This window comes from Phyllobates terribilis, unplaced genomic scaffold (assembly GCF_046119375.1).
Source record: "Phyllobates terribilis strain yellow unplaced genomic scaffold, ASM4611937v1 Scaffold_1__5_contigs__length_1240528914, whole genome shotgun sequence".
Taxonomy (NCBI): Eukaryota; Metazoa; Chordata; class Amphibia; order Anura; family Dendrobatidae; genus Phyllobates; species Phyllobates terribilis.
This window is the reverse complement of record NW_027362761.1, coordinates 688,029,309-688,054,502: the sequence shown is the minus strand read 5'-3', so window position 1 is coordinate 688,054,502 and position 25,194 is coordinate 688,029,309. Positions and strand designations below refer to the sequence as shown.

The 25,194-nt window shown below is 57.2% G+C and overlaps 1 protein-coding gene across 1 annotated transcript in view; it reads left to right on the top strand.

Annotated features, from left to right (window-relative positions):
- LOC141273492 (uncharacterized) overlaps positions 1 to 25,194 on the top strand; it is a 123,270-nt gene that overhangs the window by 58,485 nt on the left and 39,591 nt on the right. The window contains exons 2-3 of the mRNA XM_073685394.1: positions 23,095 to 23,184; positions 24,060 to 24,354. Of these exons, the coding sequence (XP_073541495.1) occupies positions 23,114 to 23,184; positions 24,060 to 24,354 (366 nt within the window). The 5' untranslated portion in view covers positions 23,095 to 23,113. The remainder of the gene's footprint in view (positions 1 to 23,094; positions 23,185 to 24,059; positions 24,355 to 25,194) is intronic.

The window sequence follows — 25,194 nt, the reverse complement described above, 5'->3', positions numbered from 1 at the left end:
GTAGAAGCCACGGCTTATGGTCCGGGTCACCCTGAGCTGTAGCTGTCCCATGTTATTCCGCAGGGCTGCATAGTGTGGGCGTCTCTCCTGCAGACCTGTAGAAGCCATGGCTTATGGGCCGGGTCACCCTGAGCTGTAGCAGTCCCATGTTATTCCGCAGGGCTGCATAGTGTGGGCGCCTCTCCTGCTGACCTGTAGAAGCCATGGCTTATGGGCCGGGTCACCCTGAGCTGTAGCAGTCCCATGTTATTCCGCAGGGCTGCATAGTGTGGGCGCCTCTCCTGCTGACCTGTAGAAGCCATGGCTTATGGGCCGGGTCACCCTGAGCTGTAGCAGTCCCATGTTATTCTGCACTGCTGCATAGTGTGGGCGCCTCTCCTGCTGACCTGTAGAAGCCATGGCTTATGGGCCGGGTCACCCTGAGCTGTAGCAGTCCCATGTTATTCCGCAGGGCTGGATAGTGTGGTCGCCTCTCCTGCTGACCTGTAGAAGCCATGGCTTATGGGCCGGGTCACCCTGAGCTGTAGCAGTCCCATGTTATTCCGCAGGGCTGCATAGTGTGGGCGTCTCTCCTGCTGACCTGTAGAAGCCATGGCTTATGGGCCGGGTCACCCTGAGCTGTAGCCGTCCCATGTTATTCCGCAGGGCTGCATAGTGTGGGCGTCTCTCCTGCTGACCTGTAGAAGCCATGGCTTATGGGTCGGGTCACCCTGAGCTGTAGCAGTCCCATGTTATTCCGCAGGGCTGCATAGTGTGGGCGTCTCAACTGCTGACCTGTAGAAGCCATGGCTTATGGGCCGGGTCACCCTGAGCTGTAGCAGTCCAATGTTATTCCGCAGGGCTGCATACTGTGGGCGCCTCTCCTGCTGACCTGTAGAAGCCATGGCTTATGGGCCGGGTCACCCTGAGCTGTAGCAGTCCCATGTTATTCCGCAGGGCTGCATAGTGTGGGCGCCTCTCCTGCTGACCTGTAGAAGCCATGGCTTATGGGCCGGGTCACCCTGAGCTGTAGCAGTCCCATGTTATTCCGCAGTGCTGCATAGTGTGGGCGTCTCTCCTGCTGACCTGTAGAAGCCATGGCTTATGGGCCGGGTCACCCTGAGCTGTAGCAGTCCCATGTTATTCCGCAGGGCTGCATAGTGTGGGCGTCTCTCCAGCTGACCTGTAGAAGCCATGGCTTATGGGCCGGTTCACCCTGAGCTGTAGCAGTCCCATGTTATTCCGCAGGGCTGCATAGTGTGGGCGTCTCAACTGCTGACCTGTAGAAGCCACGGCTTATGGGCCGTTTCACCCTGAGCTGTAGCAGTCCCATGTTATTCCGCAGGGCTGCATAATGTGGGCTCCTCTCCTGCTGACCTGTAGAAGCCATGGCTTATGGGCCGGGTCACCCTGAGCTGTAGCAGTCCCATGTTATTCCGCAGGGCTGCATAGTGTGGGCGCCTCTCCTGCTGACCTGTAGAAGCCATGGCTTATGGGGTGGGTCACCCTCAGCTGTAGCAGTCCCATGTTATTCCGCAGGGCTGCATAGTGTGGGCGCCTCTCCTGCTGAGCTGTAGAAGCCATGGCTTATGGGCCGGGTCACCCTGAGCTGTAGCAGTCCCATGTTATTCCGCAGTGCTGCATAGTGTGGGCGTCTCTCCTGCTGACCTGTAGAAGCCATGGCTTATGGGCCGGGTCACCCTGAGCTGTAGCAGTCCCATGTTATTCCGCAGGGCTGCATAGTGTGGGCGTCTCTCCAGCTGACCTGTAGAAGCCATGGCTTATGGGCCGGGTCACCCTGAGCTGTAGCAGTCCCATGTTATTCCGCAGGGTTGCATAGTGTGGGCGTCTCTCCTGCTGACCTGTAGAAGCCATGGCTTATGGGCCGGGTCACCCTGAGCTGTAGCAGTCCCATGTTATTCCGCAGGGCTGCATAGTGTGGGCGTCTCAACTGCTGACCTGTAGAAGCCACGGCTTATGGGCCGTTTCACCCTGAGCTGTAGCAGTCCCATGTTATTCCGCAGGGCTGCATAGTGTGGGCGTCTCAACTGCTGACCTGTAGAAGCCATGGCTTATGGGCCGGGTCACCCTGAGCTGTAGCAGTCCCATGTTATTCCGCAGGGCTGCATAGTGTGGGCGCATCTCCTGCTGACCTGTAGAAGCCACGGCTTATGGGCCGGGTCACCCTGAGCTGTAACAGTCCCATGTTATTCCGCAGGCCTGCATAGTGTGGGCGCCTCTCCTGCTGACCTGTAGAAGCCACGGCTTATGGGCCGGGTCACCCTGAGCTGTAGCTGTCCCATGTTATTCCGCAGGGCTGCATAGTGTGGGCGTCTCTCCTGCAGACCTGTAGAAGCCATGGCTTATGGGCCGGGTCACCCTGAGCTGTAGCAGTCCCATGTTATTCCGCAGGGCTGCATAGTGTGGGTGCCTCTCCTGCTGACCTGTAGAAGCCATGGCTTATGGGCCGGGTCACCCTGAGCTGTAGCAGTCCCATGTTATTCCGCAGGGCTGCATAGTGTGGGCGCCTCTCCTGCTGACCTGTAGAAGCCATGGCTTATGGGCCGGGTCACCCTGAGCTGTAGCAGTCCCATGTTATTCTGCAGGGCTGCATAGTGTGGGCGCCTCTCCTGCTGACCTGTAGAAGCCATGGCTTATGGGCCGGGTCACCCTGAGCTGTAGCAGTCCCATGTTATTCCGCAGGGCTGCATAGTGTGGGCGCCTCTCCTGCTGACCTGTAGAAGCCATGGCTTATGGGCCGGGTCACCCTGAGCTGTAGCAGTCCCATGTTATTCCGCAGGGCTGCATAGTGTGGGCGCCTCTCCTGCTGACCTGTAGAAGCCATGGCTTATGGGCCGGGTCACCCTGAGCTGTAGCAGTCCCATGTTATTCCGCAGGGCTGCATAGTGTGGGAGTCTCTCCTGCTTACCTGTAGAAGCCATGGCTTATGGGCCGGCTCACCCTGAGCTGTAGCAGTCCCATGTTATTCCGCAGGGCTGCATAGTGTGGGCGCCTCTCCTGCTGACCTGTAGAAGCCATGGCTTATGGGGTGGGTCACCCTCAGCTGTAGCAGTCCCATGTTATTCCGCCGGGCTGCATAGTGTGGGCGCCTCTCCTGCTGAGCTGTAGAAGCCATGGCTTATGGGCCGGGTCACCCTGAGCTGTAGCAGTCCCATGTTATTCCGCAGGGCTGGATAGTGTGGTCGCCTCTCCTGCTGACCTGTAGAAGCCATGGCTTATGGGCCGGGTCACCCTGAGCTGTAGCAGTCCCATGTTATTCCGCAGGGCTGCATAGTGTGGGCGTCTCTCCTGCTGACCTGTAGAAGCCATGGCTTATGGGCCGGGTCACCCTGAGCTGTAGCCGTCCCATGTTATTCCGCAGGGCTGCATAGTGTGGGCGTCTCTCCTGCTGACCTGTAGAAGCCATGGCTTATGGGTCGGGTCACCCTGAGCTGTAGCAGTCCCATGTTATTCCGCAGGGCTGCATAGTGTGGGCGTCTCAACTGCTGACCTGTAGAAGCCACGGCTTATGGGCCGGGTCACCCTGAGCTGTAGCAGTCCCATGATATTCCGCAGGGCTGCATAGTGTGGGCGCCTCTCCTGCTCACCTGTAGAAGCCATGGCTTATGGGCCGGGTCACCCTGAGCTGTAGCAGTCCCATGTTATTCCGCAGGGCTGCATAGTGTGTGCGCCTCTCCTGCTGACCTGTAGAAGCCATGGCTTATGGACCGGGTCACCCTGAGCTGTAGCAGTCCCATGTTATTCCGCAGGGCTGCATAGTGTGGGCGCCTCTCCTGCTGACCTGTAGAAGCCATGGCTTATGTGCCGGGTCACCCTGAGCTGTAGCAGTCCCATGTTATTCCGCAGTGCTGCATAGTGTGGGCGTCTCTCCTGCTGACCTGTAGAAGCCATGGCTTATGGGCCGGGTCACCCTGAGCTGTAGCAGTCCCATGTTATTCTGCAGGGCTGCATAGTGTGGGCGCCTCTCCTGCTGACCTGTAGAAGCCATGGCTTATGGGCCGGGTCACCCTGAGCTGTAGCAGTCCCATGTTATTCCGCAGGGCTGCATAGTGTGGGCGTCTCTCCTGCTGACCTGTAGAAGCCATGGTTTATGGGCCGGGTCACCCTGAGCTGTAGCAGTCCCATGTTATTCCGCAGGGCTGCATAGTGTGGGCGCCTCTCCTGCTGACCTGTAGAAGCCATGGCTTATGGACCGGGTCACCCTGAGCTGTAGCAGTCCCATGTTATTCCGCAGGGCTGCATAGTGTGGGCGCCTCTCCTGCTGACCTGTAGAAGCCACGGCTTATGGGCCGGGTCACCCTGAGCTGTAACAGTCCCATGTTATTCCGCAGGCCTGCATAGTGTGGGCGCCTCTCCTGCTGACCTGTAGAAGCCACGGCTTATGGGCCGTTTCACCCTGAGCTGTAGCTGTCCCATGTTATTCCGCAGGGCTGCATAGTGTGGGCGTCTCTCCTGCAGACCTGTAGAAGCCATGGCTTATGGGCCGGGTCACCCTGAGCTGTAGCAGTCCCATGTTATTCCGCAGGGCTGCATAGTGTGGGCGCCTCTCCTGCTGACTTGTAGAAGCCATGGCTTATGGGCCGGGTCACCCTGAGCTGTAGCAGTCCCATGTTATTCTGCAGGGCTGCATAGTGTGGGCGCCTCTCCTGCTGACCTGTAGAAGCCACGGCTTATGGGCCGGGTCACCCTGAGCTGTAGCAGTCCCATGTTATTCTGCAGGGCTGCATAGTGTGGGCGCCTCTCCTGCTGACCTGTAGAAGCCATGGCTTATGGGCCGGGTCACCCTGAGCTGTAGCAGTCCCATGTTATTCCGCAGGGCTGCATAGTGTGGGCGCCTCTCCTGCTGACCTGTAGAAGCCATGGTTTATGGGCCGGGTCACCCTGAGCTGTAGCAGTCCCATGTTATTCCGCAGGGCTGCATAGTGTGGGCGCCTCTCCTGCTGACCTGTAGAAGCCATGGCTTATGGACCGGGTCACCCTGAGCTGTAGCAGTCCCATGTTATTCCGCAGGGCTGCATAGTGTGGGCGCATCTCCTGCTGACCTGTAGAAGCCACGGCTTATGGGCCGGGTCACCCTGAGCTGTAACAGTCCCATGTTATTCCGCAGGCCTGCATAGTGTGGGCGCCTCTCCTGCTGACCTGTAGAAGCCACGGCTTATGGGCCGGGTCACCCTGAGCTGTAGCTGTCCCATGTTATTCCGCAGGGCTGCATAGTGTGGGCGTCTCTCCTGCAGACCTGTAGAAGCCATGGCTTATGGGCCGGGTCACCCTGAGCTGTAGCAGTCCCATGTTATTCCGCAGGGCTGCATAGTGTGGGCGCCTCTCCTGCTGACCTGTAGAAGCCATGGCTTATGGGCCGGGTCACCCTGAGCTGTAGCAGTCCCATGTTATTCCGCAGGGCTGCATAGTGTGGGCGCCTCTCCTGCTGACCTGTAGAAGCCATGGCTTATGGGCCGGGTCACCCTGAGCTGTAGCAGTCCCATGTTATTCCGCAGGGCTGCATAGTGTGGGCGCCTCTCCTGCTGACCTGTAGAAGCCATGGCTTATGGGCCGGGTCACCCTGAGCTGTAGCAGTCCCATGTTATTCCGCAGGGCTGCATAGTGTGGGAGTCTCTCCTGCTGACCTGTAGAAGCCATGGCTTATGGGCCGGGTCACCCTGAGCTGTAGCAGTCCCATGTTATTCCGCAGGGCTGGATAGTGTGGTCGCCTCTCCTGCTGACCTGTAGAAGCCATGGCTTATGGGCCGGGTCACCCTGAGCTGTAGCAGTCCCATGTTATTCCGCAGGGCTGCATAGTGTGGGCGTCTCTCCTGCTGACCTGTAGAAGCCATGGTTTATGGGCCGGGTCACCCTGAGCTGTAGCAGTCCCATGTTATTCCGCAGGGCTGCATAGTGTGGGCGCCTCTCCTGCTGACCTGTAGAAGCCATGGCTTATGGACCGGGTCACCCTGAGCTGTAGCAGTCCCATGTTATTCCGCAGGGCTGCATAGTGTGGGCGCCTCTCCTGCTGACCTGTAGAAGCCACGGCTTATGGGCCGGGTCACCCTGAGCTGTAACAGTCCCATGTTATTCCGCAGGCCTGCATAGTGTGGGCGCCTCTCCTGCTGACCTGTAGAAGCCACGGCTTATGGGCCGGGTCACCCTGAGCTGTAGCTGTCCCATGTTATTCCGCAGGGCTGCATAGTGTGGGCGTCTCTCCTGCAGACCTGTAGAAGCCATGGCTTATGGGCCGGGTCACCCTGAGCTGTAGCAGTCCCATGTTATTCCGCAGGGCTGCATAGTGTGGGCGCCTCTCCTGCTGACCAGTAGAAGCCATGGCTTATGGGCCGGGTCACCCTGAGCTGTAGCAGTCCCATGTTATTCCGCAGGGCTGCATAGTGTGGGCGCCTCTCCTGCTGACCTGTAGAAGCCATGGCTTATGGGCCGGGTCACCCTGAGCTGTAGCAGTCCCATGTTATTCTGCAGGGCTGCATAGTGTGGGCGCCTCTCCTGCTGACCTGTAGAAGCCATGGCTTATGGGCCGGGTCACCCTGAGCTGTAGCAGTCCCATGTTATTCCGCAGGGCTGCATAGTGTGGGCGCCTCTCCTGCTGACCTGTAGAAGCCATGGCTTATGGGCCGGGTCACCCTGAGCTGTAGCAGTCCCATGTTATTCCGCAGGGCTGCATAGTGTGGGCGCCTCTCCTGCTGACCTGTAGAAGCCATGGCTTATGGGCCGGGTCACCCTGAGCTGTAGCAGTCCCATGTTATTCCGCAGGGCTGCATAGTGTGGGCGCCTCTCCTGCTGACCTGTAGAAGCCATGGCTTATGGACCGGGTCACCCTGAGCTGTAGCAGTCCCATGTTATTCTGCAGGGCTGCATAGTGTGGGCGCCTCTCCTGCTGACCTGTAGAAGCCATGGCTTATGGGCCGGGTCACCCTGAGCTGTAGCAGTCCCATGTTATTCCGCAGGTCTGCATAGTGTGGGCGCCTCTCCTGCTAACCTGTAGAAGCCATGGCTTATGTGCCGGGTCACCCTGAGCTGTAGCAGTCCCATGTTATTCCGCAGTGCTGCATAGTGTGGGCGTCTCTCCTGCTGACCTGTAGAAGCCATGGCTTATGGGCCGGGTCACCCTGAGCTGTAGCAGTCCCATGTTATTCTGCAGGGCTGCATAGTGTGGGCGCCTCTCCTGCTGACCTGTGTAGAAGCCATGGCTTATGGGCCGGGTCACCCTGAGCTGTAGCAGTCCCATGTTATTCCGCAGGGCTGCATAGTGTGGGCGCCTCTCCTGCTGACCTGTAGAAGCCATGGCTTATGTGCCGGGTCACCCTGAGCTGTAGCAGTCCCATGTTATTCCGCAGGGCTGCATAGTGTGGGCGCCTCTCCTGCTGACCTGTAGAAGCCATGGCTTATGGGCCGGGTCACCCTGAGCTGTAGCAGTCCCATGTTATTCCGCAGGGCTGCATAGTGTGGGCGCCTCTCCTGCTGACCTGTAGAAGCCACGGCTTATGGGCCGGGTCACCCTGAGCTGTAGCTGTCCCATATTATTCCGCAGGGCTGCATAGTGTGGGCGCCTCTCCTGCTGACCTGTAGAAGCCACGGCTTATGGGCCGGGTCACCCTGAGCTGTAGCTGTCCCATGTTATTCCGCAGGGCTTCATAGTGTGGGCGCCTCTCCTGCTGACCTGTAGAAGCCATGGCTTATGGGCCGGGTCACCCTGAGCTGTAGCAGTCCCATGTTATTCCGCAGGGCTGCATAGTGTGGGCGCCTCTCCTGCTGACCTGTAGAAGCCATGGCTTATGGGCCGGGTCACCCTGAGCTGTAGCAGTCCCATGTTATTCTGCAGGGCTGCATAGTTTGGGCGCCTCTCCTGCTGACCTGTAGAAGCCATGGCTTATGGGCCGGGTCACCCTGAGCTGTAGCAGTCCCATGTTATTCCGCAGGGCTGCATAGTGTGGGCGCCTCTCCTGCTGACCTGTAGAAGCCATGGCTTATGGGCCGGGTCACCCTGAGCTGTAGCAGTCCCATGTTATTCCGCAGGGCTGCATAGTGTGGGCGCCTCTCCTGCTGACCTGTAGAAGCCATGGCTTATGGGCCGGGTCACCCTGAGCTGTAGCAGTCCCATGTTATTCCGCAGGGCTGCATAGTGTGGGCGCCTCTCCTGCTGACCTGTAGAAGCCATGGCTTATGGGCCGGGTCACCCTGAGCTGTAGCAGTCCCATGTTATTCCGCAGGTCTGCATAGTGTGGGCGCCTCTCCTGCTAACCTGTAGAAGCCATGGCTTATGTGCCGGGTCACCCTGAGCTGTAGCAGTCCCATGTTATTCCGCAGTGCTGCATAATGTGGGCGTCTCTCCTGCTGACCTGTAGAAGCCATGGCTTATGGGCCGGGTCACCCTGAGCTGTAGCAGTCCCATGTTATTCTGCAGGGCTGCATAGTGTGGGCGCCTCTCCTGCTGACCTGTGTAGAAGCCATGGCTTATGGGCCGGGTCACCCTGAGCTGTAGCAGTCCCATGTTATTCCGCAGGGCTGCATAGTGTGGGCGCCTCTCCTGCTGACCTGTAGAAGCCATGGCTTATGTGCCGGGTCACCCTGAGCTGTAGCAGTCCCATGTTATTCCGCAGGGCTGCATAGTGTGGGCGCCTCTCCTGCTGACCTGTAGAAGCCATGGCTTATGGGCCGGGTCACCCTGAGCTGTAGCAGTCCCATGTTATTCCGCAGGGCTGCATAGTGTGGGCGCCTCTCCTGCTGACCTGTAGAAGCCACGGCTTATGGGCCGGGTCACCCTGAGCTGTAGCTGTCCCATGTTATTCCGCAGGGCTGCATAGTGTGGGCGCCTCTCCTGCTGACCTGTAGAAGCCACGGCTTATGGGCCGGGTCACCCTGAGCTGTAGCTGTCCCATGTTATTCCGCAGGGCTTCATAGTGTGGGCGCCTCTCCTGCTGACCTGTAGAAGCCATGGCTTATGGGCCGGGTCACCCTGAGCTGTAGCAGTCCCATGTTGTTCCGCAGGGCTGCATAGTGTGGGCGCCTGTCCTGCTGACCTGTGGAAGCCATGGCTTATGGACCGCGTCACCCTGAGCTGTAGCAGTCCCATGTTATTCCGCAGGGCTGCATAGTGTGGTTTCCTCTCCTGCTGACCTGTAGAATCCACGGCTTATGGGCCTGGTCACCCTGAGCTGTAGCAGTCCCATGTTATTCCGCAGGGCTTCATAGTGTGGTCGCCTCTCCTGCTGACCTGTAGAAGCCATGGCTTATGGGCCGGCTCACCCTGAGCTGTAGCAGTCCCATGTTATTCTGCAGGGCTAGATAGTGTGGGCGCCTTTCCTGCTGACCTGTAGAAGCCATGGCTCATGGGCCGGTCACCCTGAGCTGTAGCAGTCCCATGTTATTCTGCAGGGCTGCATAGTGTGGGCGCCTCTCCTGCTGACCTGTAGAAGCCATGGCTTATGGGCCGGGTCACCCTGAGCTGTAGCAGTCCCATGTTATTCCGCAGGGCTGCTTAGTGTGGGCTTCTCTCCTGCTGACCTGTAGAAGCCATGGCTTATGGACCGGGTCACCCTGAGCTGTAGCAGTCCCATATTATTCCGCAGGGCTGCTTAGTGTGGGCGCCTCTCCTGCTGACCTGTAGAAGCCACGGCTTATGGGCCGGGTCACCCTGAGCTGTAGCAGTCCCATGTTATTCCGCAGTGCTGCATAGTGTGGGCGCCTCTCCTGCTGAGCTGTAGAAGCCATGGCTTATGGGCCGGGTCACCCTGAGCTGTAGCAGTCCCATGTTATTCCGCAGGGCTGCATAGTGTGGGCGCCTCTCCCGCTGACCTGTAGAAGCCATGGCTTATGGGTCGGGTCACCCTGAGCTGTAGCAGTCCCATGTTATTCTGCAGGGCTGCATAGTGTGGGCGCCTCTCCTGCTGACCTGTAGAAGCCACGGCTTATGGGCCGGGTCACCCTGAGCTGTAGCAGTCCCATGTTATTCTGCAGGGCTGCATAGTGTGGGCGCCTCTCCTGCTGACCTGTAGAAGCCATGGCTTATGGGCCGGGTCACCCTGAGCTGTAGCAGTACCATGTTATTCCGCAGGTCTGCATAGTGTGGGCGCCTCTCCTGCTGACCTGTAGAAGCCATGGCTTATGGACCGGGTCACCCTGAGCTGTAGCAGTCCCATGTTATTCCGCAGGGCTGCATAGTGTGGGCGCCTCTCCTGCTGACCTGTAGAAGCCATGGCTTATGGGCCGGGTCACCCTGAGCTGTAGCAGTCCCATGTTATTCCTCAGGGCTGCATAGTGTGGGCGCCTCTCCTGCTGACCTGTAGAAGCCATGGCTTATGGGCCGGGTCACCCTGAGCTGTAGCAGTCCCATGTTATTCTGCAGGGCTGCATAGTGTGGGCGCCTCTCCTGCTGACCTGTAGAAGCCATGGCTTATGGGCCGGGTCACCCTGAGCTGTAGCAGTCCCATGTTATTCCGCAGGGCTGCATAGTGTGGGCGCCTCTCCTGCTGACCTGTAGAAGCCATGGCTTATGGGCCGGGTCACCCTGAGCTGTAGCAGTCCCATGTTATTCCGCAGGGCTGCATAGTGTGGGCGCCTCTCCTGCTGACCTGTAGAAGCCACGGCTTATGGGCCGGGTCACCCTGAGCTGTAGCTGTCCCATGTTATTCCGCAGGGCTGCATAGTGTGGGCGCCTCTCCTGCTGACCTGTAGAAGCCACGGCTTATGGGCCGGGTCACCCTGAGCTGTAGCTGTCCCATGTTATTCCGCAGGGCTTCATAGTGTGGGCGCCTCTCCTGCTGACCTGTAGAAGCCATGGCTTATGGGCCGGGTCACCCTGAGCTGTAGCAGTCCCATGTTGTTCCGCAGGGCTGCATAGTGTGGTTTCCTCTCCTGCTGACCTGTAGAAGCCATGGCTTATGGGCCGGCTCACCCTGAGCTGTAGCAGTCCCATGTTATTCCGCAGGGCTAGATAGTGTGGGCGCCTTTCCTGCTGACCTGTAGAAGCCATGGCTCATGGGCCGGTCACCCTGAGCTGTAGCAGTCCCATGTTATTCTGCAGGGCTGTATAGTGTGGGCGCCTCTCCTGCCGACCTGTAGAAGCCATGGCTTATGGGCCGGGTCACCCTGAGCTGTAGCAGTCCCATGTTATTCCGCAGGGCTGCTTAGTGTGGGCTTCTCTCCTGCTGACCTGTAGAAGCCATGGCTTATGGACCGGGTCACCCTGAGCTGTAGCAGTCCCATGTTATTCCGCAGGGCTGCTTAGTGTGGGCTTCACTCCTGCTGACCTGTAGAAGCCACGGCTTATGGGCCGGGTCACCCTGAGCTGTAGCAGTCCCATGTTATTCCGCAGGGCTGCATAGTGTGGGCGTCTCAACTGCTGACCTGTAGAAGCCACGGCTTATGGGCCAGGTCACCCTGAGCTGTAGCAGTCCCATGTTATTCCGCAGGGCTGCATAGTGTGGGTGTCTCAACTGCTGACCTGTAGAAGCCATGGCTTATGGGCCGGGTCACCCTGAGCTGTAGCAGTCCCATGTTATTCCGCAGTGCTGCATAGTGTGGGCGCTTCTCCTGCTGACCTGTAGAAGCCATGGCTTATGGGCCGGGTCACCCTGAGCTGTAGCAGTCCCATGTTATTCCGCAGGGCTGCATAGTGTGGGCGCCTCTCCTGCTGACCTGTAGAAGCCATGGCTTATGGACCGGGTCACCCTGAGCTGTAGCAGTCCCATGTTATTCCGCAGGGCTGCTTAGTGTGGGCTTCTCGCCTGCTGACCTGTAGAAGCCATGGCTTATGGACCGGGTCACCCTGAGCTGTAGCAATCCCATGTTATTCCGCAGGGCTGCATGGTGTGGGCGTCTCAACTGCTGACCTGTAGAAGCCACGGCTTATGGGCCGGGTCACCCTGAGCTGTAGCAGTCCCATGTTATTCCGCAGGGCTGCATAGTGTGGGCGCCTCTCCTGCTGACCTGTAGAAGCCATGGCTTATGGGCCGGGTCACCCTGAGCTGTAGCAGTCCTATGTTATTCCGCAGGGCTGCATAGTGTGGGGGTCCTCTCCTGCTGACCTGTAGAAGCCATGGCTTATGGGCCGGGTCACCCTGAGCTGTAGCAGTCGCACGTTATTCCGCAGGGCTGCATAGTGTGGGCGCCTCTCCTGCTGACCTGTAGAAGCCATGGCTTATGGGCCGGCTCACCCTGAGCTGTAGCAGTCCCATGTTATTCCGCAGGGCTGCTTAGTGTGGGCTTCTCTCCTGCTGACCTGTAGAAGCCATGGCTTATGGCCGGCTCACCCTGAACTGTAGCAGTCCCATGTTATTCTGCAGGGCTGCATAGTGTGGGCGCCTCTCCTGCTGACCTGTAGAAGCCATGGCTTATGGGCCGGGTCACCCTGAGCTGTAGCAGTCCCATGTTACTCCGCAGGGCTGCTTAGTGTGGGCTTCACTCCTGCTGACCTGTAGAAGCCACGGCTTATGTGCCGGGTCACCCTGAGCTGTAGCTGTCCCTTGTTATTCCGCAGGGCTGCATAGTGTGGGCGTCTCTCCTGCTGACCTGTAGAAGCTATGGCTTATGGGCCGGGTCACCCTGAGCTGTAGCAGTCCCATGTTATTCCGCAGGGCTGCATAGTGTGGGCTTCTCTCCTGCTGACCTGTAGAAGCCATGGCTTATGGACCGGGTCACCCTGAGCTGTAGCAGTCCCATGTTGTTCCGCAGGGCTGCATAGTGTGGGCGCCTCTCCTGCTGACCTGTGGAAGCCATGGCTTATGGACCGCGTCACCCTGAGCTGTAGCAGTCCCATGTTATTCCGCAGGGCTGCATAGTGTGGTTTCCTCTCCTGCTGACCTGTAGAATCCACGGCTTATGGGCCGGGTCACCCTGAGCTGTAGCAGTCCCATGTTATTCCGCAGGGCTGCATAGTGTGGGCGTCTCTCCTGCTGACCTGTAGAATCCATGGCTTATGGGCCGGGTCACCCTGAGCTGTAGCAGTCCCATGTTATTCCGCAGGGCTGCATAGTCTGGGCGCCTCTCCTGCTGACGTGTAGAAGCCATGGCTTATGGGCCGGGTCACCCTGAGCTGTAGCAGTCCCATGTTATTCCGCAGGGCTGCATAGTGTGGGCACCTCTCCTGCTGACCTGTAGAAGCCATGGCTTATGGGCCGGGTCACCCTGAGCTGTAGCAGTCCCATGTTATTCCGCAGGGCTGCATAGTGTGGGCGCCTCTCCTGCTGACCTGTAGAAGCCATGGCTTATGGGCCGGGTCACCCTGAGCTGTAGCAGTCTCATGTTATTTCGCAGGGCTGCATAGTGTGGGCGCCTCTCCTGCTGACCTGTAGAAGCCATGGCTTATGGACCGGGTCACCCTGAGCTGTAGCAGTCCCATGTTATTCCGCAGGGCTGCATAGTGTGGGCGCCTCTCCTGCTGACCTGTAGAAGCCATGGCTTATGGACCGGGTCACCCTGAGCTGTAGCAGTCCCATGTTATTCCGCAGGGCTGCATAGTGTGGGCGCCTCTCCTGCTGACCTGTAGAAGCCATGGCTTATGGGCTGGGTCACCCTGAGCTGTAGCAGTCCCATGTTATTCCGCAGGGCTGCATAGTGTGGGCGCCTCTCCTGCTGACCTGTAGAAGCCATGGCTTATTGGCCTGGTCACCCTGAGCTGTAGCAGTCCCATGTTATTCCGCAGGGCTGCATAGTGTGGGCGCCTCTCCTGCTGACCTGTAGAAGCCATGGCTTATGGGCCGGATCACCCTGAGCTGTAGCAGCCCTATGTTATTCCGCAGGTCTGCATAGTGTGGGCGTCTCAACTGCTGACCTGTAGAAGTCATGGCTTATATGCCGGGTCACCCTGAGCTGTAGCAGTCCCATGTTATTCCGCAGGGCTGCATAGTGTGGGCGCCTCTCCTGCTGACCTGTAGAAGCCATGGCTTATGGACCGGGTCTCCCTGAGCTGTAGCAGTCCCATGTTATTCCGCAGTGCTGCATAGTGTGGGCTTCTCTCCTGCTGACCTGTAGAAGCCATGGCTTATGGGCCTGGTCACCCTGAGCTGTAGCAGTCCCTTGTTATTCCGCAGGGCTGCATAGTGTGGGCGCCTCTCCTGCTGACCTGTAGAAGCCATGGCTTATGGACCGGGTAACCCTGAGCTGTAGCAGTCCCATGTTATTTCGCAGGGCTGCATAGTGTGGGCGTCTCAACTGCTGACCTGTAGAAGCCATGGCTTATGGGCCTGGTCACCCTGAGCTGTAGCAGTCCCATGTTATTCCGCAGGGCTGCGTAGTGTGGGCGCCTCTCCTGCTGACCTGTTGAAGCCATGGCTTATGGGCCGGATCACCCTGAGCTGTAGCAGCCCTATGTTATTCCGCAGGTCTGCATAGTGTGGGCGTCTCAACTGCTGACCTGTAGAAGTCATGGCTTATGGGCCGGGTCACCCTGAGCTGTAGCAGTCCCATGTTATTCCGCAGGGCTGCATAGTGTGGGCGCCTCTCCTGCTGACCTGTAGAAGCCACGGCTTATGGACTGTCACCCTGAGCTGTAGCAGTCCCATGTTATTCCGGAGGGCTGCATAGTGTGGGCGCCTCTCCTGCTGACCTGTAGAAGCCACGGCTTATGGGCCGGGTCACCCTGAGCTGTAGCAGTCCCATGTTATTCCGCAGTGCTGCATAGTGTGGGCGCCTCTCCTGCTGACCTGTAGAAGCCATGGCTTATGGGCCGGGTCACCCTGAGCTGTAGCAGTCCCATATTATTCCGCAGGTCTGCATAGTGTGGGCGCCTCTCCTGCTGACCTGTAGAAGCCATGGCTTATGGGCCGGGTCACCCTGAGCTGTAGCAGTCCCATGTTATTCCGCAGTGCTGCATAGTGTGGGCGCCTCTCCTGCTGACCTGTAGAAGCCATGGCTTATGGGCCGGGTCACCCTGAGCTGTAGCAGTCCCATATTATTCCGCAGGGCTGCATAGTGTGGGCGCCTCTCCTGCTGACCTGTAGAAGCCATGGCTTATGGGCCGGGTCACCCTGAGCTGTAGCAGTCCCATGTTATTCCGCAGGGCTGCATAGTGTGGGCGCCTCTCCTGCTGACCTGTAGAAGCCATGGCTTATGGGCCGGGTCACCCTGAGTTGTAGCAGTCCCATGTTATTCCGCAGGGCTGCATAGTGTGGGCGCCTCTCCTGCTGACCTGTAGAAGCCATGGCTTATGGGCCGGGTCACCCTGAGTTGTAGCAGTCCCATGTTATTCCGCAGGGCTGCATAGTGTGGGCGCCTCTCATGCTGACCTGTAGAAGCCATGGCTTATGGGCCGGGTCACCCTGAGCTGTAGCAGTCCCATGTTATTCCGCAGGGCTGCATAGTGTGGGCACCTCTCCTGCTGACCTGTAGAAGCCATGGCTTATGGGCCGGGTCACCCTGAGCTGTAGCAGTCCCATGTTATTCCGCAGGGCTGCATAGTGTGGGCGCCTCTCCTGCTGAGCTGTAGAAGCCACGGCTTATGGGCCGGGTCACCCTGAGCTGTAGCTATCTCTTGTTATTCCGCAAGGCTGCCTAGTGTGGGCGCCTCTCCTGCTGACCTGTAGAAGCCACGGCTTATGGGCCGGGTCACCCTGAGCTGTAGCAGTCCCATGTTATTCCGCAGGGCTGCATAGTGTGGGCGCCTCTCCTGCTGACCTGTAGAAGCCACGGCTTATTGGCCGGGTCACCCTGAGCTGTAGCAGTCCCATGTTATTCCGCAGGGCTGCATAGTGTGGGCGCCTCTCCTGCTGAGCTGTAGAAGCCACGGCTTATGGGCCGGGTCACCCTGAGCTGTAGCAGTCCCATGTTATTCCGCAGGGCTGCATAGTGTGGGCGCCTCTCCTGCTGACCTGTAGAAGCCATGGCTTATGGACCGGGTAACCCTGAGCTGTAGCAGTCCCATGTTATTTCGCAGGGCTGCATAGTGTGGGCGTCTCAACTGCTGACCTGTAGAAGCCATGGCTTATGGGCCTGGTCACCCTGAGCTGTAGCAGTCCCATGTTATTCCGCAGGGCTGCGTAGTGTGGGCGCCTCTCCTGCTGACCTGTTGAAGCCATGGCTTATGGGCCGGATCACCCTGAGCTGTAGCAGCCCTATGTTATTCCGCAGGTCTGCATAGTGTGGGCGTCTCAACTGCTGACCTGTAGAAGTCATGGCTTATGGGCCGGGTCACCCTGAGCTGTAGCAGTCCCATGTTATTCCGCAGGGCTGCATAGTGTGGGCGCCTCTCCTGCTGACCTGTAGAAGCCACGGCTTATGGACTGTCACCCTGAGCTGTAGCAGTCCCATGTTATTCCGGAGGGCTGCATAGTGTGGGCGCCTCTCCTGCTGACCTGTAGAAGCCACGGCTTATGGGCCGGGTCACCCTGAGCTGTAGCAGTCCCATGTTATTCTGCAGTGCTGCATAGTGTGGGCGCCTCTCCTGCTGACCTGTAGAAGCCATGGCTTATGGGCCGGGTCACCCTGAGCTGTAGCAGTCCCATATTATTCCGCAGGTCTGCATAGTGTGGGCGCCTCTCCTGCTGACCTGTAGAAGCCATGGCTTATGGGCCGGGTCACCCTGAGCTGTAGCAGTCCCATGTTATTCCGCAGTGCTGCATAGTGTGGGCGCCTCTCCTGCTGACCTGTAGAAGCCATGGCTTATGGGCCGGGTCACCCTGAGCTGTAGCAGTCCCATATTATTCCGCAGGGCTGCATAGTGTGGGCGCCTCTCCTGCTGACCTGTAGAAGCCATGGCTTATGGGCCGGGTCACCCTGAGCTGTAGCAGTCCCATGTTATTCCGCAGGGCTGCATAGTGTGGGCTCCTCTCCTGCTGACCTGTAGAAGCCATGGCTTATGGGCCGGGTCACCCTGAGTTGTAGCAGTCCCATGTTATTCCGCAGGGCTGCATAGTGTGGGCGCCTCTCATGCTGACCTGTAGAAGCCATGGCTTATGGGCCGGGTCACCCTGAGCTGTAGCAGTCCCATGTTATTCCGCAGGGCTGCATAGTGTGGGCACCTCTCCTGCTGACCTGTAGAAGCCATGGCTTATGGGCCGGGTCACCCTGAGCTGTAGCAGTCCCATGTTATTCCGCAGGGCTGCATAGTGTGGGCGCCTCTCCTGCTGAGCTGTAGAAGCCACGGCTTATGGGCCGGGTCACCCTGAGCTGTAGCTATCTCTTGTTATTCCGCAAGGCTGCCTAGTGTGGGCGCCTCTCCTGCTGACCTGTAGAAGCCACGGCTTATGGGCCGGGTCACCCTGAGCTGTAGCAGTCCCATGTTATTCCGCAGGGCTGCATAGTGTGGGCGCCTCTCCTGCTGACCTGTAGAAGCCACGGCTTATTGGCCGGGTCACCCTGAGCTGTAGCAGTCCCATGTTATTCCGCAGGGCTGCATAGTGTGGGCGCCTCTCCTGCTGACCTGTAGAAGCCATGGCTTATGGGCCGGGTCACCCTGAGCTGTAGCAGTCCCATGTTATTCCTCACGGCAGCATAGTGTGGGCGCCTCTCCTGCTGACCTGTAGAAGCCATGGCTTATGGGCCGGGTCACCCTGAGCTGTAGCAGTCCCATGTTATTCCGCAGTGCTGCATAGTGTGGGCGCCTCTCCTGCTGACCTGTAGAAGCCATGGCTTATGGGCCGGGTCACCCTGAGCTGTAGCAGTCCCATATTATTCCGCAGGGCTGCATATTGTGGGCGCCTCTCCTGCTGACCTGTAGAAGCCATGGCTTATGGGCCGGGTCACCCTGAGCTGTAGCAGTCCCATGTTATTCCGCAGGGCTGCATAGTGTGGGAATCAATCCTGCTGACCTGTAGAAGCCATGGCTTATGGGTCGGGTCACCCTGAGTTGTAGCAGTCCCATGTTATTCCGCAGGGCTGCATAGTGTGGGCGCCTCTCCTGCTGACCTGTAGAAGCCATGGCTTATGGGCCGGGTCACCCTGAGCTGTAGCAGTCCCATGTTATTTCGCAGGGCTGCATAGTGTGGGCGTCTCTCCTGCTGACGTGTAGAAGCCATGGCATATGGGCCGGGTCACTCTGAGCTGTAGCAGTCCCATGTTATTCCGCAGGGCTGCATAGTGTGGGCTCCTCTCCTGCTGACCTGTAGAAGCCATGGCTTATGGGCTGGGTCACCCTGAGCTGTAGCAGTCCCATGTTATTCCGCAGGGCTGCATAGTGTGGGCGCCTCTCCTGCTGACCTGTAGAAGCCATGGCTTATGGGCCGGATCACCCTGAGCTGTAGCAGCCCTATGTTATTCCGCAGGTCTGCATAGTGTGGGCGTCTCAACTGCTGACCTGTAGAAGCCATGGCTTATGGGCCGGGTCACCCTGAGCTGTAGCAGTCCCATGTTATTCCGCAGGGCTGCATAGTGTGGGCTCCTCTCCTGCTGACCTGTAGAAGCCATGGCTTATGTACCGGGTCACCCTGAGCTGTAGCAGTCCCATGTTATTCCGCAGGGCTGCATAGTGTGGTTGCCTCTCCTGCTGACCTGTAGAAGCCATGGCTTATGGGCCGGGTCACCCTGAGCTGTAGCAGTCTCATGTTATTCCGCAGGGCTGCATAGTGTGGGCGTCTCTCCTGCTGACCTGTAGAAGCCATGGCATATGGGCCGGGTCACTCTGAGCTGTAGCAGTCCCATGTTATTCCGCAGGGCTGCATAGTGTGGGCGCCTCTCCTGCTGACCTGTAGAAGCCATGGCTTATGGGCCTGGTCACCCTGAGCTGTAGCAGTCCCATGTTATTCCGCAGGGCTGCATAGTGTGGGCGCCTCTCCTGCTGACCTGTAGAAGCCATGGCTTATGGGCCGGATCACCCTGAGCTGTAGCAGTCCCATGTTATTCCGCAGGGCTGCATAGTGTGGGCGCCTCTCCTGCTGACCTGTAGAAGCCATGGCTTATGGACCGGGTCACCCTGAGCTGTAGCAGTCCCATGTTATTCCGCAGGGCTGCATAGTGTGGGCGTCTCAACTGCTGATCTGTAGAAGCCACGGCTTATAGACTGTGTCACCCTGAGCTGTAGCAGTCCCTTGTTATTCCGCAGTGCTGCATAGTGTGGGCGCCTCTCCTGCTGACCTGTAGAAGCCATGGCGTATGGGCCGGGTCACCCTGAGCTGTAGCAGTCCCATGTTATTCCGCAGGGCTGCATAGTGTGGGCGTCTCAACTGCTGACCTGTAGAAGCCATGGCTTATGGGCCGGTTCACCCTGAGCTGTAGCAGTCCCATGTTATTCCGCAGGGCTGCATAGTGTGGGCTCCTCTCCTGCTGACCTGTAGAAGCCATGGCTTATGTACCGGGTCACCCTGAGCTGTAGCAGTTCCATGTTATTCCGCAGGGCTGCATAGTGTGGGCACCTCTCCTGCTGACCTGTAGAAGCCATGGCTTATGTGCCGTGTCACCCTGAGCTGTAGCAGTCCCATGTTATTCCGCAGGGCTGCATAGTGTGGGCGCCTCTCCTGCTGACCTGTAGAAGCCACGGCTTATGGACTGTCACCCTGAGCTGTAGCAGTCCCATGTTATTCCGCAGGGCTGCATAGTCTGGGCGCCTCTCCTGCTGACCTGTAGAAGCAATGGCTTATGGGCCGGGTCACCCTGAGCTGTAGCAGTCCCATGTTATTCCGCAGTGCTGCATAGTGTGGGCGCCTCTCCTGCTGACCTGTAGAAGCCATGGCTTATGGACCGGGTAACCCTGAGCTGTAGCAGTCCCATGTTATTCCGCAGGGCTGCATAGTGTGGGCACCTCTCCTGCTGACCTGTAGAAGCCATGGCTTATGGGCCGGGTCACCCTGAGCTGTAGCAGTCCCATGTTATTCCGCAGGGCTGCATAGTGTGGGCTCCTCTCCTGCTGACCTGTAGAAGCCATGGCTTATGTACCGGGTCACCCTGAGCTGTAGCAGTCCCATGTTATTCCGCAGGGCTGCATATTGTGGGTGCCTCTCCTGCTGATCTGTAGAAGCCACGGCTTATAGACTGTGTCACCCTGAGCTGTAGCAGTCCCATGTTATTCCGCAGGGCTGCATAGTCTGGGCGCCTCTCCTGCTGACGTGTAGAAGCCATGGCTTATGGGCCGGGTCACCCTGAGCTGTAGCAGTCCCATGTTATTCCGCAGGGCTGCATAGTGTGGGCACCTCTCCTGCTGACCTGTAGAAGCCATGGCTTATGGGCCGGGTCACCCTGAGCTTTAGCAGTCCCATGTTATTCCGCAGGGCTGCATAGTGTGGGCTCCTCTCCTGCTGACCTGTAGAAGCCATGGCTTATGTACCGGGTCACCCTGAGCTGTAGCAGTCCCATGTTATTCCGCAGGGCTGCATATTGTGGGTGCCTCTCCTGCTGACCTGTAGAAGCCATGGCTTATGTACCGGGTCACCCTGAGCTGTAGCAGTCCCATGTTATTCCGCAGGGCTGCATATTGTGGGTGCCTCTCCTGCTGATCTGTAGAAGCCACGGCTTATAGACTGTGTCACCCTGAGCTGTAGCAGTCCCATGTTATTCCGCAGGGCTGCATAGTCTGGGCGCCTCTCCTGCTGACGTGTAGAAGCCATGGCTTATGGGCCGGTTCACCCTGAGCTTTAGCAGTCCCATGTTATTCCGCAGGGCTGCATAGTGTGGGCTCCTCTCCTGCTGACCTGTAGAAGCCATGGCTTATGTACCGGGTCACCCTGAGCTGTAGCAGTCCCATGTTATTCCGCAGGGCTGCATATTGTGGGTGCCTCTCCTGCTGACCTGTAGAAGCCATGGCTTTGGGCCGGGTCACCCTGAGCTGTAGCAGTCCCATGTTATTCCGCAGGGCTGCATAGTGTGGGCACCTCTCCTGCTGACCTGTAGAAGCCATGGCTTATGGGCCTGGTCACCCTGAGCTGTAGCAGTCCCATGTTATTCCGCAGGGCTGCATAGTGTGGGCGCCTCTCCTGCTGACCTGTAGAAGCCATGGCTTATGGGCCGGGTCACCCTGAGCTGTAGCAGCCCTATGTTATTCCGCAGGTCTGCATAGTGTGGGCGTCTCAACTGCTGACCTGTAGAAGCCACGGCTTATAGATTGTGTCACCCTGAGCTGTAGCAGTCCCTTGTTATTCCGCAGTGCTGCATAGTGTGGGCGCCTCTCCTGCTGACCTGTAGAAGCCATGGCGTATGGGCCGGGTCACCCTGAGCTGTAGCAGTCCCATGTTATTCCGCAGGGCTGCATAGTGTGGGCGCCTCTCCTGCTGACCTGTAGAAGCCATGGCTTATGGGCCGGGTCACCCTGAGCTGTAGCAGTCCCATGTTATTCCGCAGGGCTGCATAGTGTGGGCACCTCTCCTGCTGACCTGTAGAAGCCATGGCTTATGTGCCGGGTCACCCTGAGCTGTAGCAGTCCCATGTTATTCCGCAGGGCTGCATAGTGTGGGCGCCTCTCCTGCTGACCTGTAGAAGCCACGGCTTATGGACTGTCACCCTGAGCTGTAGCAGTCCCATGTTATTCCGCAGGGCTGCATAGTGTGGGCGCCTCTCCTGCTGACCTGTAGAAGCCACGGCTTATGGGCCGGGTCACCCTGAGCTGTAGCAGTCCCATGTTATTCCGCAGGGCTGCATAGTGTGGGCGCCTCTCCTGCTGACCTGTAGAAGCCATGGCTTATGGGCCGGGTCACCCTGAGCTGTAGCAGTCCCATATTATTCCGCAGGGCTGCATAGTGTGGGCACCTCTCCTGCTGACCTGTAGAAGCCATGGCTTATGGGCCGGGTCACCCTGAGCTGTAGCAGTCCCATGTTATTCCGCAGGGCTGCATAGTGTGGGAATCAATCCTGCTGACCTGTAGAAGCCATGGCTTATGGGCCGGGTCACCCTGAGCTGTAGCAGTCCCATGTTATTCCGCAGGGCTGCATAGTGTGGGCGCCTCTCCTGCTGACCTGTAGAAGCCATGGCTTATGGGCCGGGTCACCCTGAGTTGTAGCAGTCCCATGTTATTCCGCAGGGCTGCATAGTGTGGGCGCCTCTCCTGCTGACCTGTAGAAGCCATGGCTTATGGGCCGGGTCACCCTGAGTTGTAGCAGTCCCATGTTATTCCGCAGGGCTGCATAGTGTGGGCGCCTCTCCTGCTGACCTGTAGAAGCCATGGCTTATGGGCCGGGTCACCCTGAGCTGTAGCAGTCCCATGTTATTCCGCAGGGCTGCATAGTGTGGGCACCTCTCCTGCTGACCTGTAGAAGCCATGGCTTATGGGCCGGGTCACCCTGAGCTGTAGCAGTCCCATGTTATTCCGCAGGGCTGCATAGTGTGGGCGCCTCTCCTGCTGACCTGTAGAAGCCACGGCTTATGGGCCGGGTCACCCTGAGCTGTAGCTGTCTCTTGTTATTCCGCAAGGCTGCCTAGTGTGGGCGCCTCTCCTGCTGACCTGTAGAAGCCATGGCTTATGGGCCGGGTCACCCTGAGCTGTAGCAGTCCCATGTTATTCCTCAGGGCAGCATAGTGTGGGCGCCTCTCCTGCTGACCTGTAGAAGCCATGGCTTATGGGCCGGGTCACCCTGAGCTGTAGCAGTCCCATGTTATTCCGCAGTGCTGCATAGTGTGGGCGCCTCTCCTGCTGACCTGTAGAAGCCATGGCTTATGGGCCGGATCACCCTGAGCTGTAGCAGTCCCATATTATTCCGCAGGGCTTCATATTGTGGGCGCCTCTCCTGCTGACCTGTAGAAGCCATGGCTTATGGGCCGGGTCACCCTGATCTGTAGCAGTCCCATGTTATTCCGCAGGGCTGCATAGTGTGGGCGCCTCTCCTGCTGACCTGTAGAAGCCACGGCTTATGGGCGGGTCACCCTGAGCTGTAGCAATCCCATGTTATTCCGCAGGGCTGCATAGTGTGGGCGCCTCTCCTGCTGACCTGTAGAAGCCATGGCTTATGGGCCGGGTCACCCTGAGCTGTAGCAGTCCCATGTTATTCCGCAGGGCTGCATAGTGTGGGCGCCTCTCCTGCTGACCTGTAGAAGCCATGGCTTATGGGCCGGGTCACCCTGAGCTGTAGCAGTCCCATGTTATTCCGCAGGGCTGCATAGTGTGGGCGCCTCTCCTGCTGACCTGTAGAAGCCATGGCTTATGGGCCGGGTCACCCTGAGCTGTAGTCTGTATGATGAGGTCCAGCTGGCCATGGGTGCCACACTAACACTGAGAGATTCTTTCTTTTATTCCCCAGGTTTGCAGCTCTTACCAGGATGCCGATGACCTGTGTGGCATATGGCTGCAATAACCATTTTGTCAAAGGCTGTGGGAAACAATTCTTTAGGTAAGCCTTTATTTCTATTCTGGTATAGTCATGTGCGCAGAGACTAAGGCCTCCGTCACATGTCCTTATAGTACACACACGTGACACAGCGGTACCAGAGTCATCAGCGTTCACAGACCCATAGACTTGTAGTAGTCCTTGTCTTCTGTGCTGCCGGATAAGAAGCACATGTACTTAACACAATAGGTTATAATGGGTGCGTGCGGTATCTGAGAACCGGATACAGGTGTGAACGAAGCCTAATCCAAATACATGTTATGGTTGTATCCTGAAAAGTCCTAGAACTGTTCTCATATCCTGTCTGTTTTTAGTGCTTTTCAAGATCTCTGATTGCCTATCTTGGTTGTGTGACTCGTGCCATTTACGTGCTAAGTAGCTGCACAATACAGGTACTCTGCCTGCATCGGTGCAGGCCATCACAGGAGGAGAGAAGAGTGTCCTACTACTTACAATGGGTCGCATGCATGGCACTGAATGATTGCCCTGGCAGCTGTGTGCTCCAGCAGTCAGTCTCCCTTCATGCCGGATCAGCATTACTACTTATTCTTAACTATATCGCCCTATTAATCTTTTTTTTTTTTTTTTTTTTGCCAGAATTCTCATGTAAAACAGTTTGAAATGTTGCAATAGTTTTGCACAAGTCATAGTTGCACTAATATCTAGAGCTTTTTGGGTGACAGGGGCTGGGGATATTCCTATTGAAATGTACAACAGTTCATCCCTATAATAGATTTCTTGTTTTGGCTCACACCCCTTAATGAATCTGTCGTATCTTACACTAGCACTCCTTTCATCAAGACTGTTGCACAAAATGTCAGTCTTGATGAATTGGGGCCTATGTAATTTTTATGCAAAATAACTAAAATATTCCACAGGTTTCCAATGAAGGATCCCAACCGTTTGTCCAAATGGGTCCTGGCTATAAGACGTAAAGACTGGAATCCATGTGCATCCAGCAGAATTTGTAGTGATCATTTTACTGAAAATGACTACATGATACGTCCAGGAGCAATGGTCCCTAGGCTACGTCTAGACGCAGTGCCATCTATATTTGATGGGTTCCCAAACCACTTAAAAGAACGACTTGAAAGAAAAAAAACTATGAAAAAGAAGACAGATGAACAATTTATTGTGATTGGTAATCGGCGTGGAAGTCCAGATGCATTTCAGGTACTAGATATGTAGTTTAGTTATTGTCATTGCAGCTTTAAAAGTGCATTGTACCTTTAAGGGCGCAGTCAGACGGCTGCATAAATTTGGTATGTAGTGCAGGGACTGGCTGGCAGCTCTCCTGAAATATATGAAACGGTCATGCTCAGGTCAGGAGCGATGCCTGCCAGTCCGTGCACTGCGTTCCAATCTTGGCCCATTCTATATGGCTGTCTGACTGCTCGCAAACTGTATTGTTATTTAGTAATGTCTTTCAGCTGTTTAAGTAATTGGAAATAAAGATGTATAAAAGGGGTTATGTAGGATTAGAAAAAAATGATTGTCTTCCTACCAGAAACTGTGCCGCACCTGTCCTCAGGTTGTTTGTGGCATTGTAGCCAAGGTCCATTAACCCATTAACAACCGCCGTCACGCATTTTTACGGAGGTCATATAGGGTACTTATTCCACAGCACCGTAAAAAATGCATTGCTGTGGAATAAGAGTATAGCACTGCCCGGCGGTGGCGATTTCTACAGGTGTCAGCTGTGTATGACAGCTGACACCCTGCAGTATTGGCCCCGGCCGGTCTCGATGCCGATTAACCCCTTAAATACCGCTGTCAATCATGACAGCAGTATTTAAGTGCTTACCTGGGGACCCCCTTAGTAACCATCGGACCTTCGCGGTGAGAATCGCGGGTCCCGATGGTTACCATGGTACCCTGAGACCATTTGATGATCCCAGGGTACGATGGACTGTGAGATCCAGCAACAAGCTGGATCTCACCGGCAGAGTCTGTGAGTTCAGTGACTCCCTGAGATGTCTCATGCACTGCAGTACAGAGATACCATGAGATCAA